General features: G+C 36.6%; 1 protein-coding gene across 1 annotated transcript in view; it reads right to left on the reverse strand.

Annotated features, from left to right (window-relative positions):
* LOC110021733 overlaps window positions 1-15,199 on the reverse strand; it is a 22,147-nt gene extending 6,948 nt beyond the window's left edge. The window contains exons 1-6 of the mRNA XM_020720345.1: window positions 15,074-15,199; window positions 14,900-14,983; window positions 8,916-8,966; window positions 8,125-8,146; window positions 7,823-7,937; window positions 7,683-7,715 (exon numbers count right to left, since the gene is read on the reverse strand). Of these exons, the coding sequence (XP_020576004.1) occupies window positions 7,683-7,715; window positions 7,823-7,937; window positions 8,125-8,146; window positions 8,916-8,966; window positions 14,900-14,950 (272 nt within the window). The 5' untranslated portion in view covers window positions 14,951-14,983; window positions 15,074-15,199. The remainder of the gene's footprint in view (window positions 1-7,682; window positions 7,716-7,822; window positions 7,938-8,124; window positions 8,147-8,915; window positions 8,967-14,899; window positions 14,984-15,073) is intronic.
* Window positions 15,200-17,066: the final 1,867 nt, after the last annotated feature.

The raw sequence follows: 17,066 nt of genomic DNA on the forward strand, positions 1-17,066 counted from the left end.
TATATATATATATATAATTCTCTGTTATTTGTATCTTCTCCAAAGATAATTGCTCATTATCTAGGAGTGAACAAATGAGATGATACCTTAGCTAAATGTGATTCGCCCAAGTATGAAAGGCGGCATTCTTTGCTAAATAAATGGCACTCATACTGTTACTATGAAGCTTTCCATTCACTTTCTCCTTGCCCAATTCTATCATAAATCTCTGTAACCAAATTATTTCCTTGCTAACCTCAATGATAGTAATATACTTTGCTTTTGAAGTTGATACTGCAAGAATCTTCTGCAATATGGAAACCTAACTGACTATTCTGTTCCCCAAAGTGAAGATGTAACATATTGTACTTCTTCTATCATCATTATCTCCAGACAGATCTGAATCTACATATCTCTTTAGATCAATCCTTATATTTCCAAAATAAAGTGTTTTGTTGATTGTTCCTCTCAAGTATCTGAAACTTTACTTCACTGCCTCCCAATGATATTTTATTGTATTACTTATATGCATATTGACTACTCTCACTACATATGCAATGTTTGGTCGTGTCATATCACATATATCAAACTTCCAACAGTTGAAGAATAGGAAGTTCTTTTCATTAGTGCTTGCCCGACTTCAGACTTAAGTGACGTTCCTTAGATAGTATAAAGTGACCGCTAAGGAGATGTAAACTAATTTTGCTTCGCTCATGTTGAATCTGTGTAAAATCTTCTCAACATATTGCCTGAGACAACTTCAATATACTTTCACTCATGTACCTACTAATTTTTATGTTGAGAATTTTCTTGATCAGGTATAAATCTTTCATTTCAAACTCACTTAATAATTGTTATTTCAAATCTATAATTATCTCGATATCTGCTCAGACAAGCACCATGTCGTCCATAAACAAAAGTACAATATAATAACCATCAAATTGTTTAAAGAAGCAACAATGATCTGTTTGAAACGTTCTACATCCATTATCTAACATAAAACTATCAAATTTCATGTACCATAACTTTGTTGTTTACTTCAAAACATAAAGATTCTTCTTCAATCTACAAACCATATCTTATTTTCTTAAAATATCATATCTCTATAGTTGCACCATATACAATTCTTCGTCTAAATAATAATGTATGAATGTTGTCTTTACATCCATCTATCCTAGATGTGAAACTTCTTATGCTACTAAGTTCAAAACAACTCTGATAGTTGTCATCTTTACTATGGGAGAAAATATCTCTGTGTAATTAATACATTCCTTTTGCTGAAATCCCCTCACAATAAGTCCCATCTTGAGGCGTTGTTACCATTTGATTCTTCATTCAACATGTAAACCCATTTGTTGCACATAGTCTTTTCGTCAAACGGTAATTATGCCAATTTCTATATCTGATTTGACATTAATGACATCATCTCATCATCCATGACAAACTCCCACTCTTTTGAGTCTTTAATTTGAATGATATCATCATAACAATGTGGTTCACCACTATCAGTTAGCAATAAATAATAGAAAGGAGGATAACCCAGTATCAGTCTTGTGATTTTGCCAGACTTCCTGACTTGAATAGAAGGCATCTAAGGAACTTCCTGTGCTTCATCAGATTGAGTATCTTCTTTCTCCTTCTTTCTGATCACCGGTTCTTTTATCTCAACATATTTAGCAGGGTATTAAAAGTAACTGGTAGACAATCCTAAATAATTATAGTTGCATCCTTACTCTTACAGAATTTTTTATTCAGATAGTCTCAGAATTTATAACCAAATTCATATGAGTCATACCTAAGATAATCCTGAGTTTTATTTCTGTTCTTGTACACTCCATTTCATTGAATGAAACATCTCTACTCCTAATAATTTTTTTATTTTGATAGTCTCAAAATTTCTAAGTAAATTCTTTTGTGTCATACCCAAAACAATCATGAGTTTTATTTTGTCCTTGTACATATTCATTTCATTGAAAATGACTGTTATGCTCCTAATGATTTTCTGATTATGATAACACCAAACCTTATAACCAAATTCATAGGAGTCATGCCCAGTGAAATAATAATTAACAAATTTTGAATAAAGCTTACTCCTGAATCCGACATTAACATGAACATATGATGAACAATTACATATTTTCATTTGAGATAGATTTACCTCTGTACTCCAAGCTTCTTCAACTAAACATTCATTCAAAGGTACTTACGAATCACGATTTATCACATAAAATGCATTATTCAATACTTCTTTCTAAAATTATTTTGGCAAGCAGGCATGCAACCTCATACTCCTGGCAGGCTTTATGATAGTTACAGTCATGCGCTGAAAAATTATCATTTTGTTGTGGTGTTCTTAGAACAATGAACTTATATCTGATTTTCCTAGAAGCACAATAACTCCTAAACATCATGATACTCCTCACCATTATTTGATCTGAGACCATTCAAGCTTAAACATATCTTATTCTCAATAATAATTTTCATTTTTTAAGGACTTCAAATACATCAGATTTATGTTCAAGAAGTATACACATACATTCATAGTATCATCATAAAAGTAACAAAATATTGAGAACTTTCAATAAACTGAATAGAAATACCTAGTACATTCCTAGTGTTTTATTACCAATAAACTTCAAATACTTTCTTTAAGATAAGACCATCCCCTTAGATTCATGGGCCACTTCAATCCCAAGCATCTAAGTTGTCCCAGATCATTTACATCTTACCTCAAATTACTTCCTCAATCTTCACTTCAGTTGAGCAATCTTTTTCTCATCATCACCAGTGATAATTATGTCATCCATATTCACAACAAATATGATAGTGTAAACTTCATGTCAAAATAATACCGTGTGGTTTGCATTGGCCGGGTTCGAGGAGATTAATTCAAGTCATACAGTGACTTCCTAAGCCTACGCACCTAGTCCATTGTCTAGGATGTACTAAATCCTAGTGTTATCACCATATATACCTCCTCTCATAGTTCCCAATGAAGAAAAACATTCTTCACATCTAGTTGGTGGAGTCTCCATCCACCATTAACTACTAGAGAAGCCAGTGTCCTCACCATGCTCATTTTTTCGACGTGCAAATATTTCATTGCAGTCAATGTTATACATCTAACTATACCATTTTGCTACTAGTCGTGTTTTATACCTCTCCACCTTACCTTCTGGAGTTTGTTTTATCGTGAATAACCACTTGCGTCTAACTGCTTCTTCCCTACTGGTAGTGGTACAATCTCTAATGTTTGATTTTTATCAAGAGCTCTAAACTCTTCATGCACCCTCGCTTTCCACTTGGGATCCTCTCTAGCATCCTGCCAACACTTTGGTATAGAGACAAAGTCCAATGATGTAATGAATGTTTCATTGCGAAATTGAGATGTTATGATAAGAAATAAAGTTCACAATATCAAGCTCCCACCCAAAACGATTAGGAGGATGTTCCCCATTTTTGTGGAAGGTCTTTCTTAACGTTGGGTGGGTAGGAGTGGACGGAGGAGGAATAATATCACCTAGGAGTTTTGAATGAAAGGCGGATGATGTAGGTGTTTCAATAGTTAGGGAAGACCGAGACAAGGGAATTGTTAGCACTATAAACTCTGTTCTCTCAGTTTGCTTCTTCCTCTATGTATACACCCTTAACTCACCTTAAGCCTGAATCCCACTACCTCTAGCGTCAATCTCATTGATTTTCGTCTCCCCAATTGATTCATCCCATATCATAGAACATGACATTGCTCTCACTAGCATCACTAGGATGTAGTATGGTTCAAACTCTTTGAATGACACATCCATACTTACAAAGAGTTTTCTCAATCGGGCTTTAGCAGACATAACATTTCTGAGTAGCATAATAACCCAAGAACACACATGTCACAGCTCTGTGATCCAACTTCCTCACAGATGGCATGTTATCTTTCACAAAGCATACACATCCAAATACCTTCAACGGAAGGAGCTCACTATTGTCTCCTTTCAACATCTAACAAGGAGACTTCCACTTCAGCACTCTTGAAGACATCATGTTAATTAATTGAGTAATTGTCAACACTGTTTGCCACCATAAATGTTGTGGGGCATTCATTGTCATCATCATGCTCCAGGCTACCTTTAAAAGATATCGATTCTTCCTCTCTGCTACTTAATTCTCTGATTGTGTGTATGGACATGTGGTTTGGTGTTGTATCCATTGAGCTGACAGATAGTCCTCAAATGCTTTATTGATATATTATGTCTCATTATTAGATCTCAGTGCCTTCACAGCTGCAGCATATTGGGTCTAGATTGTCTTATGGAAATTTTTAAAGCAATCAACCACCTCACTCTTCTGTTTCATCAAGTATATCCAGGTAACACAAGAAAAACAATCAATAAACATAACAAAATATCAATATTCATTCATAGAACTAGTATGGCAGGGTTCTCATACATCAGAATGTATCAAATAAAACACTAGAACTCCTATTTCAGAACTGACATAAGAGCTCCTAGTGAGCTTGCCAAACAAACAAGCAACACACGCCAATTTCTCCTCATTTGTCTTTTTATGCATAGATTGATACAACCGACTAAGTAAACTAAGACTAGAACTTCCCATGTATGTGATGTAATAGTAACACATCCCCGACGTTCCTTTTAGATTCTCCTATAACAACATTTTCCACCATGGATGTTAGAGCTTGGTCCATCCCCTCTCAGTCCAAGTACTAGAGTCCACTGTCAAGCTCTAGTCCTAAGTGTTTGGCCAATCCCTTTCTTTTGGAAGATTACCTAAAGAATATCAAAAGAGACAATGCATTTTAACTGGAGAATAATTGCACTAATAGATAAGAGTTTTATTGGACAAAGTCATATGATTGGTACATCTCACTGTACCCTTACCAACTACAGGTTACGATATACCATCAAAAGTCTGTATACTCTTTGGTTCTGTTAGATGAGTATATTGAAGAGAACTCTCCTGCAGTACCTGTCACATGAAAAAAAAGACCAGAATCTATAATTCATTTGATGATTTTGTGGTGAAAATAGAGGCAAGAGAAAGTGTCACCAGTACCTTTGCTGAAGCAAGCATAAGTGGTAATGTTACCCCTTAATGTCAATGGATTTGAAACATCCCAACCTCCATCTCCCGTTGCTTTCTACTTCCTATTGAATAGCATTATACACTCATGATCCTCACTAGTAAAGATCATACCTGTCTTTCCCTCATCCTCTGCTACCGTCAAATTTGCCCGGTAGCCCTCTTCCACCTTTCCGACCTCCATGACCACGACCTTGTCAATGTCCACCTGTCTCTCTCTCCTTTGGTGGCTTACAAACCCTACTCATATGGCCAACTTCACCACAGTAGGACAACTTCCGAGTCTCCCCCTGAACACCTATCGTACCTGGGCTCGCAGTAGTCAATGTTGATCGTGCACCTAAAAAACCACTCGACCCACAGTGTAGTTTCATTTGAATCTCCTCCTGTATCATCGCAGCAAATGGCCTCATATAGTATAGGAATAGTCGCATGAGCTAGTAGAACCGATCTCCGTTGCTCAAAGGTTGGGTTTAGATGAGTCAGAAACTAAATAGTCTACATCTGTGCAAAGATCTCTCCCTTCTTGCAACCCGGATCACCACAGCTCAGCATAGGTGAGAACTGATCAAGACCTTGCCACAACAGCTCCAAATCTATGGAATACTCCTGAATCGCTCAATCGCCCTAAATCACTGCCTCTATTTCATGTTGAATCTAAAACACCCTCATGTGGTTCTTAGCTCCAACATATATCTTCTTCAGCTTCGCCTAAATGTCGTTGATCTTTCAAATGTCATTCATTGATGAAGCAATTGATGGAACCATCAAGTTGAATAGCCACTCGTAAAGCAAGGCATGTGTGGTCCTTCACTCATCCCTCTCAGCGTTGTCACTCTTTGGATCGACCCCCGTTAGGTGTCCTTCTAGTCTCTTCCTTACCAGTACAGCCTCGATCCGACGCGACCAACTCAGATACGTGGCCGATCCATCGAGCTTCAGATCCACAGGAGGGAGATCTATCTTCACCTGTGTCGGAGCATGTGCTGAGGTAGTGGCTCTGGTCGAGACGCTAGCTCCCTGTATGAACCAGACCAAGACCTTTAGAACTTCAGGATCCATCTTTCCAAAGGTTTCAATCCCTTGCCTCATGCATTATCTCAATCCCATGACATTCTCAATCACACACACATGACTTCCTTCTTGCAAGTTTGTGCGGTCCACTTTTCTTTAGTCTGCACGAAGCCTCAAACACTTTGTCTCTGATGCCAAAGAGTCTATGTTGAAACCCTTCGTCCACGCCTTTCCCCTCCCCGGACAAAAGGTCTAATAGAGTTGAAGTCTTGTCTCACGTCACAACACACGCAGAGACAACAACGGATTCCTCCTCGTATTCTTTGTTAACTCGACCCTGTCAGGTATCCTTCTAGTATCTTCCCTACTAGAGCAGCCTCAATCTGACACGACCAACACAGATACGTGACCAGTCCATCGAGCTTCAGATCCACAGGAGGGAGTTCTAGCTTCCCCTGCGTCGGAGCATATGCTGAGGTAGTGGCTCTCGTCGAGACACTACCTCCCTGTATGAGCCCGATCAAGACCTTTAGAACTTTGGGATTCATCTTTCTCAAAAATTTCAATCCCTTAACTCCTACACTATCTCCATCTCATGACATTCTCAATCACACACACACGACTTCCTTCCTGCAAGTTTGTGCGATCCACTTTTCTTTAGCCCACACGAGGCTGCAACCCCTTTGTCCAAGACTCCAAAGAGTCTTCGCTGAAATCCTTCATCCACGTGTTTCCCCTTCTCGGACATAAGGTCTAATAGATTCAAAGCCTTGCCTCACTTCACTGAACACGCAGAGACCACAACGGATTCCTTATCGTATTCTCTGTTAAATCAGTCATCCACGCTCAAACAGAAGCCCCGTCTCCCGGCACCGAAGGTCTCGGCTCTGCCTTGCACTCGAGCCCTTCTTTCCTACCTCTGTGCATGCAAAGACCTTTCTCTTCTTCCACCTTGTCTGTTGTAATCCCGTCAGCCACGATCCACAATCCTGACTACCGCGATTCGTAAAGGAGAGGAAGGTCGATCCTCATCTCTACACCGATCGTGTCTCGATTCGCAGAAGAAGAACCCATCTGTTGCGATCCGTTTGCTCTTTGCACCGATGGAGACCAACAAGGATGCCAAATAGAAATTATGGCTCAAAAAAATACTTTCATTCATTGATGACAAGCTTATACAGAGCCTTACAAATTACAACATTTACAAATAAATCCTTAGACTTCATCTATAGATACAAATCTCAACAAGTTGATTTATACAATGGTGCAGTGAGGATGACAAATTGGCAAGGATAGGGTGGTGCAAGATTGGGTGGCTACAAGTTCATATTTGAAAATTATAAAATACATCAATATTATTTTTCAGCACTTTTAATAATAATTTGATTTGTTTAAAAAAAAACTTATTAAATACTAATCAAACATGTTTTAAAATAAAAGAATAAAAATAAAAATACATACAAAAAGTGATGCAAAACATGCATTTGTTTTCTAAAGATCATATTGTTCTTTGGTGCGTCAACAAATAAAAACATTACAAAAAAAGTTCAAGACAAGCCTGTTGAATGTTTGCAAAAGTTAATAAGTAGTGGACTTACGACTCCAGCTGAAGTTGGACCAGTGTTTCCTTCCTGAAGGCCAATTGGAAAAACAACCATCAGTGCAAGGAATCAGCAGTTTCAAAATAAAATCTTACTCGACAACAGCGTTCATTCATTTCTTGTAATCAGAAACTCACTTTTGTTGGAAATCGTAAGTTCCCCAACAATCATGGTTGCCCAAAATTGCTGCTTTTGGAAAGTCAAGATTTGAAATGCTTCTAACTAGTTCAACGTTCTCATTACCAAAATCACCTTCATAGAGCAATAGTAAGACAAAAAACAAAAAATAGCATATAAAAAATGTACATATATGATAAAAGATAAATTACCAACGATACAACTAAAATAACTTTTACGAGGTAAAATAAATAAATAAATACAATTTTTTTCACATTTTTCAAATTATGTGAAGCACATAAAGTAGGAGAAAAGCACATACCTGTAAATAGTACCAGATCAGGCTGCATATCAGAAAACAACATGTCAGATTTTTATGGCTAGCATATTATAGTTTATCTAAAGGAGAATCAGAAATCGAATAACAAATGATCATTAATATTGTCATCATCATTTTATCCCAACTATTTAGCTTTATGAATTCTCATTTTCCATTCATTTTTCATTCTAATTAAGTCCTCTAGATTTTAAAAATTGTATATGCCATTAAATCTTTCCTCATAGTTGATTTGAATTATTTTAAATCATCAATACTTCTTTAGCCCTTTGAGCTTCAACAAGGTCTTATCACTCACATATCGAGAAAGAGCTTAACAGAGCCAAAATTATTGGGATAAGGCTAAGGATGGTGATAATATAGAGAGTAACTTGCCATTTAAACTTCTAGTTTCTTTTCTTAAAGCTGAAGGTGCAAGTTGTTTGGTGCTCAAGACTAAACGTGAAAAGTCCCAGCCCCATCTCAAGACCATCGACGAAAATTTTTCTACTTCAACCAAATACTAACACCAAAATTAAGTGCCTACAAACTGAGTGCCTGAAATGTTTTAAAAGGTAATTTAATAGAAGAAAGTAACAAAGCAGTCTATGTTAAGCTTTAAAAGATTTAAAAGGCCAAATAACCTCATGGTTAATATAGTTATGATTGATTGTAGATGTGACTTAACATAGAATGATAAATATAAAATTATAAAAATATATACTACTGTAATTAAGTGTTCTATGATGTTACTTTTCTTTGAACAATCAAGAAGATTAAGTGTTAAGAAACAGTACCTGTAAAAGTTGAAGAGCGCTTGAATCCTCTTTTAAGTCCCAATCATCATGCTTCAAGATCAAAGAGAAACATTAATGCTACTGATGGACCTTTTAATTTAACAAAAACAAAACTTAATAATGGAACCAAGAAATAGTTTATAAGTATGAGATGCATACTATATGGACATGGTTTACCTTCATTGAGTAGGTCTAAGAAATAGGTGACATGTCTAGTTCATTCGAAAGAGAAAAATCATAGTAAATCTTTGTTCCAACTAAATAATGATTTGTACAACAACAAGCCTTCATCCCACTAGTTCCTTTAAATAATGAATTGTAAAATAAGCAAAAACAAAGTGACCATCATTAATAATAAAGAAGGCTAAAATAATTTAAGCACTAATTAATTTAGCATTTAGATGAAAAAGTAAATTATTGTTAATGTGTTTAAAGGTGGAAAATCAGCACTCTTGTCTGTATAAATCTGATCCATCTCTGAGATGAATATCAATTTAAAAGTGGATATCCAATAGCACTATGTTCCCAATCCAAGGATAGATCCAGTGCAGCTAGAAATTCATGACAAATTTTTGACAGAACAAAAAAATGAGCAGAAGCTCATCCAAATATTATTGTTCTTTCATTTTTAAATTCTTATTTGTAAGTTTCTGATATGCCAGCTCTGTCAGTTGCCGCAAGTACATCGGTCCAGGAGGTACCGGTCCAGACTAACTAGACCCAGCCAGCCAGTCTAGGCGGCAGAAACCCTAGGAGTCCGCCATGGATGATTTCAGCAATCGAGTGGGGCCCCTGCAACCATTAATCACGTACACGATAAAGAGAATTAAGGGGAGTTTGGAAGGAAAGTTTGAGGGTACCTTGGGGGTATTTATTAGGGCTAAGTGGCTAGGCTTGGGGGACGTTTTATTTTCCAGCAATTTTTTTTCTTTCCTTGTTTGTTCCCAGTGGCGTCTAGATTTTGTGGAGAGTCGATCTACCCTCGAATTATATATCACCCTTGTATCTTGTTTGTTTGCTTGGATATTAGTAAAAGTAGCCTTAATCTACGTTTTCCCTCTAATTTTTTGCAATATGTTCGCTATTTTCAGCTTCGGGGTGTATCAGGTTGGTATTAGAGCAAGACCTTAGAGAGATGATAGCAAAGAAAGTGGATGGTTTGGAAGAGAGATTAGAAGGGGAAATAGGGAAAATCAAAACCAGAATGGAGGAAAAGTTCTCCACCATAGAAGAAAGGTTTTCTCCCAAGATCATATGTTTTCTTTCACGGAAAATCGATTCAACTTAGAGGAGATGATAAATTGGGTTATTGAGGTGCAACCCAACACCCACCGACAGCTCAATTTGCAAACCCTAACCAAGGGTCGACCAAAGGATCCTTGGCTAAATTAAAAGCGAAAGAGATTAAACGAGAGAAGCAAGAGAAGGAAAACATCCACCCTCAATAATTATCCCCGAGTACTTTGATGGAGGATGAACTAGTGATTTTCGATGAAGGGTGTTGGGCCGAAATGGGGAGGAGGGGCTATGTAAGGGGCCCAGAGGGGAACGTAGAAGAAAGGAGAGAAACCAAAATGGGATATGATTATGATCGAAGAAGGGAGTTCCACGCTAGATACATCGGGAGAAACACTGGAGGGATAAAAAATTGGGGTGATGATGCCAGAGTAAGGAAGTTGAAAATGCCGATCTTCGAGAGAGAAGACGCACATAGGTAGGTGTATCGGGTGGAGTGATATTTCGCAGTGAATGAGCTGGATGAGAAGAAGTTCATGACGTTTGAGTTATGTTTTGAGGGGAAAACCCTAGCATGGTTTCAGTGGAGGGAGAAGAAATACCTAATCTGTTCGTGGGAGGTCTTTAATGATTGCTTGTTGTAACGTTTTTGAGTCATTCGTTGAGGAGACTTATACGAGCAATTCTATGTCTTGACTCAGGAGTGGACGATCATTGAACATAGGAAGAGATTCAAGCAACTGTCAAGGCGGCTGAAGAGAATTTCTAAAGCATGACTAGAGAGGAACTTCATGAAGGGCCTAAAGCCCTACATATGGGCAGCACTCCAACCATTGAAACTGCAGAGATTGAGGGAGATGATGGAGCTTGCCCAAATAATGAAAGAGAAAAAAACAAATGAAGAAGACTAGCAAAAGCAGTACTACTGGAGATTCCGCAAGAGTACCTCGACGACCATGACATCGAAGACCCTGATGTTGTCATTTTAGAAGAAGGCATCGAAGGAGAGGAATCTTGTGGCCTATCTCGAGGTCAATTTCAAGCACCTCACAGAGGCAGAAATGTCAAACGAGAGAGCAAAGGGACTATGTATCTAATGTGATAAGAAGTATGCCCTAGGCCATTGGTACAAGAAGTGCACGATCCAACTCCTTATAGTTTGTGAGAGGGAGGAGCCAATTAGTGAGGAATCGAAGGACTATTTTTTCTTCACCCTAAAGATTAGTATGGTAACCACTAGTTGTTTGAAGCCATAATTCTCCCGGATCTTATGAGTTCACAACGAATTTTAACATTACAAATGGTTAATTTGTAAAGTAAATGAAGTGCAGATGAAATACCATCACATTCGATGAAGTAACAAGATTCTACTTTAATTTAAACCCTACACATGCTGCTAATCCATTACAAAAGAAGGGAAACAAGTAAAATAATCATATTTCATAGAAAAAACCACAATACACAACATCTTATATTAAAGCACAGCAAATTACTAAGAAATACTCCAATACAAGACAAATGAAATAAAATAACTTATCTTCTTCCTTGAGAAATAAAGAAAACATCCACCAAATAGATTTCTCCTTGCAATCTCATCACAAATCATTGCACCTCTCACACAATTCTAAGTAAAAATAGGAAAAACAATGGAAAATTCTCAGTTTTTCCTTGAACTCCCTACACTCTATCTCCTTCCTTGAACTTTCCAATGCTTCCTTCTGCCGTCTAATGAGTTTCTCCCCCCAAAAATCCTTGATTTCGTGCTTAAAACTGCTACAAAACTGCATTGGGCAGCTCTGGCGCCTAGGCGCCACTCCTTATGTCAACTGGAAATTTGAGCTCTCGTCTATGCGCCAATATGTGGCGCTTTGGCACCACTTTTTCTGTTGCTTCTACAAGATCCGGCGCCTAGGAGCAGGAACTAACGTCGTGGCGCCTAGGCGCCCGAATCTGGTGCCTATGCACCAGTTCAACTCCAATGCTTCATTCGCTTTGTTTTCGCTCTAGTTTGCTTTATTTGTTTTACATATTATACATGCAATCAAAAACATAAAAATATATTCCATTAAAGTGCAATATCATTAAAAATAAATAGTAAATGTAGAAGGAAAATTAACACGTTAAAAGGACATGTCAATATATCCCTCCAACAGGAAAAACCTCCTTGCAAGACTTTTTTCTCTGCCTATCCTGGAGCAAAAATTCCTCTACTACAAGCCTCCCCTCTGCACCCACCTCTCTCCCTGAGGCCTTAGCCGCCGAAACTCCTTCCTGTAGGAACTAGCCACCGGAGCTCTTCCTGCATGTCTCTAGTCGTCGGAACTCCTCTCCTTGCAGTCCTCTAGCCACCAGAACTCCTTCCTGCAATCAAAATTTCCTATTGCAGGCCCTCCTCTAGCCAGAGTTCTCACTACAGTCATTGAATACAATTTCCCTACACAGTTGTCTTCTCTATAGCAACGCTGGCCAGGATTTCTTCCTTCCACAAGAGATCTTCCTCTTGCAGGACTTGTCTCCCGTAAGAATTTCTTCCCGTCGGCAAACTCCTGTGAGAATTCCTTCTATGCACTTTACAAGCAGCAAATAGTTTTTTTCTCTCCCCTGAGAACTTCTTCCCTTTAGTTACTTAATTCCACCAAAGGTTCGACATCTACCTAAATCCCTCCGCAGACCGGAGGAACTGAACTCCACAAACTCCACTGTAAACAGTTAAATAAGACTTAGTTCAAATCTTTCACAACTAAAAATTTCGCTACGGTCTTGGAATCCACAACAATTCAATTGGCTCCTACTCGGACCATTCTTGACTCGCCGGACTCTATTGAGAGTCGGATGAAATAAATTGTTTGGTTCTAGTCTGTTCTCTTTCGGTCTGTCTACCTCTCATGTCCGTCAAGGATCGTCATCTAAGGAGGATGATTTATTTTTTAATTTTTCTCTAGAAAATGAAATTGAAGACGCCTTCCTTTGTTCCCCTTTGCACCATTGTTTTTTTCCTTTTCCTGTAATAGACTCTCCACAAAGCTTTTTTCTACAGCAAGCACCCCGCAACTTTTTTCTGCACCAGGCCATTCTCTAGAGCATTTTCCTGTAGTTGGTACTCCACCGAAGTTTTTTTCTACAGCTAGCCCTACTCTGAATCTTTTTCCTCCAGCAGACCCTCTTCCAAAGTTTTTTTTTAACAACAGACCCTCCTCCAAAGCTTTTTTCTGCAGCAGACTCTCCTCCGGAACTTTTTATCACAACATACCCTCCTCCAAAGCTTTTTACTGCAACAGGACATCCTTCAAAGTTTTTTCTTTTTTCAACAAGTCATGCCCTCAACTTTCTTTGTAGGTTGTCTATTTCCTTGCAAACTTCCCTGCAACATTATATGTAGCAACATTCTGTCTACTAACAAACAATATAGTCAAAGACTACCACAGTCAGCTAGAAGTATCTCGAAATGCTCTGAGGATGAAAACGTCAAGTTCTCTCTCACAAAAGATCTTCCTCGCGCGTTGATTGATGATTTCAAATCCAAGTTGAACATAGTTGACGTATATGTTTCAACTTAAGAGGGAGTTTTAAAACTTATTAGGAAATGATTTATTTCATTTTATGTTATTTTCTATTATATGAATTTCCTATTTTATGTCTTTCTTATTCTATGTATTTCCTTTTATCTCCGGGTAGCTTTTAGGAATTGATTGATTGTAATGTTAATATAGGTGTTATTTTTTTCTTATTTTAAAAATCATGTAAGTTATATTTATAACCCCCTTTCGTATCAATAAAATATTATGTTTTATTCTCAAAACTAACACATGTATGGTGGATGATTATTGGTTTAGAGCACTGATGAGAATCTTGGTTGCTTAAGTGGAAAAGATTGTGAAACCCCTTAAGTACAATGAAACGAAACTCTTAAACACTTAGGCGCCTTTTGGTGTAACCGTTGAAATTTTATCAGAAACTCTGAAGTTAAGCATGATCATACAAGAGCACTCTTGAAATGGGTCTCGGAAGTTACTTTAAGGGGTGAAAAGCGTGTTACATTTGCTGCGATAGCTGAGAGAAAATCAATGGCTACATAAATGAAAGGTCATACTAAGTGCATGAGGCTTCCACTCAATGAAGGATCTAAGGTGAGGATGATCTTACCCATAAATTGTAGGTAAGGGAGGGTTGACGAGCTCAGTCATACTCACGCCATCTAGAGAGGCGGTTTTTGTGATTTTAACTCATGACCTCCATATCACAACCTAACTGCTCAATCTCTAGTTTGTTTTGAGGCTTTGGAAATCTTCATCTGGTAACAGTCTAGACCATATTGAGCATAAAAAATGAGAGTTCAATTCTCTTCAACCATTCAATCCCATACATCAATAGAGAATCTGCAGATTTCAGTCCAACAAACTTAAAAGCTAGCTTTGTCACTTGCAGAGAAGCATGCGGTCAAAATCAAAGTTATTCATGGCTTGATCATCGGATCAATAAATGACTTTCAAATTATGATCAATAAAGCTTCATCGCTTCAGAAAGAAGTATTCACGCCCTTCTGATATGGCATCAAAATCATGAAGGAAACGTATTCGATAATTTGACTGAATGCCACAAATCAACACAACAACCAACACAAACTCGATTCCTTATCTGAACTAGAAATACGGATCAAAAGTAAAAACAACAAAGTGAATCCAAGTAAGCCATTGGCTCTAACAAACGAGAATCAGAGATATCTACGAAAAAGGGTTTGCAGAGCTCACCACGTCTCCGACGATCACGATCCTGACAGAAGTAGCCATCGCCGGGCGCATAGGTATCGGTAAGAGAGAGAGAGAGAGAGAGAGAGAGAGAGAGAGAGAGAGAGAGAGAGAGAGAGAGAGAGAGAGAGAGAGAGAGAGAGAGAGAGAGAGAGAGAGAGAGAGAGAGAGAGAGAGCTAATGGGTATTAGCAGAGAAGAGGATTCAAGCGGTGCGAATGGAGGACGAGGAAGACTTGCACTGCAAAAGACGACTATCATTTAAATACTATGCTTCATTGCTTGCTAATAACTTCCGGAAGAGGAAGAAGTGGCGAAGTATGGGGGGCAGCAGCCGGGGAGAGTATCATAAAAAATTAATTTTTATTTTATTTTAATATTATTTATCTAACAATATAGTTATATTTTAAATTAAATTTTAATTTATAATTATTTTGTTAAACTCTTAAGAGTATTCATATACATGCCACATAATTTTTATATTTACATATCTCACGCTTAGATTTTTATATTTATAGTAAAAAATCTATTTTATATGCATGCCACATAATTCTTATATTTACTCATGTATTTTAAAAATTCAATTATTTGGCCAAAGAAATTTAAAATTAATATAAGATTAGAGTTATATTTGAAATTCTTATATTTACCGGTCTCTTGTTCATTTTCTCAAAATAAAAAATTTCGAAAACACAGCTGATTGTAAAGTACTTCCCGTCGTCATGTAAACCACCACTCACAGCAAATCAATCAACTCCAAAGCATTTCACATACGCTACATTACTATTATGTCACATTCATTTTACACTGTTTTTTCTTTTCAGCAAACCAAACACCTAGCAAAAAATTATCATCCGACAAACTGTATCATCATATTCTCAACAATCAAGCCTTAATATAAATTTAATATATTATTCTTTAAGAAATTCTTAATGAAAATTTTCTTTTAAATTAAAACTATATATTCAATATTTAGACAATCAACTAATAGACCAACAAAAAAATTAAAATATTTAAATATATAAAACAATACACAAACAAATAATTACTATGCAATATTCTACCAAGCGGCGTTGAATAGTCAGTAGATTTTCCCATAGACAATGTCAAGAACTAAAGCTTTGATCTTTTCCCATGAAAGGATGTGGTCAAATTATGCTATCGACTATTCCCAACCACTATTTACTTGCTCTCTAAGGAAATAATAATCAATATGAATTAAAAATAAACAGGGGCATTTACATGTATAACCCCAATTCATTTTTAGAAAGTAAAATGCAAAGGGTTGGACATGTAAATACATAAGAATTGTGTGTTATGTATGTAAATGGCTCAAGAACAAGATATAAAAAATAAACGTGATACAACCCTAAAAGTCAAATTTAATTGGATGTATGTTAATATAGCTATATTTTTCTATGTATTCTACATTCAACCATTTAAGCATTTTACAGTAAGAACTTAGAGGTGGGCCACAAATAGGGGTGCAGTAGTACCAGTGCATTGCATTTTTAAAGCGGATAATTTGAAAATTCAGCTGTTTATTTCGAATAATTTGAAATTCAATAAAAAATATATATATTTAAAATTTAGGCCTTAGTTATTTATCTCTATACTTGAAATTCAATGTGAAATAACAATGTAATTATGTCTATCATTAAATAAGTCATTTTACTCTATACATAAAATAAATAAATTAATTAAGTGTTTACAAATATGAGGTATGATATTAATGAGTGTGCCTATTTAGATTATGAACTATCACATGCAAACATTTGTATTAGTGCATGTATTAATTTTGATTTGCTTTTATATATATTTTTAAAAGTATTTAGCTATTAATTGCAATTTTAGATTAAAAAAGTATTCAAAAGAAAAATAATAATAATAAAGCATCAAATGATGTGCGGGTGTTAGGCCCAAGTTCAAGCCAAAATAGACTTGTTTAAACTTTTTTGGGTCCATGAAAGTTTTTTTTTTCCACATTTTGAATTTAAGTAATAGTGCCAGAGCGCAAAAATTCCTCTATAAGTAATTTAGAAAAGTTTGTAGATAATTTTTTGGATTATTTTTTTACCAAGGAACATGCCAACTTTCTAAAAAAGCTAACAAAAATTTAAAAAAAGTTTAGTTCACAATTCTAATAGGAGGTCTATATTTATTTATGGGAG

The sequence above is a fragment of the Phalaenopsis equestris genome, unplaced genomic scaffold (genome assembly GCF_001263595.1).
Source record: "Phalaenopsis equestris unplaced genomic scaffold, ASM126359v1 Scaffold000140, whole genome shotgun sequence".
NCBI lineage: Eukaryota > Viridiplantae > Streptophyta > Magnoliopsida > Asparagales > Orchidaceae > Phalaenopsis > Phalaenopsis equestris.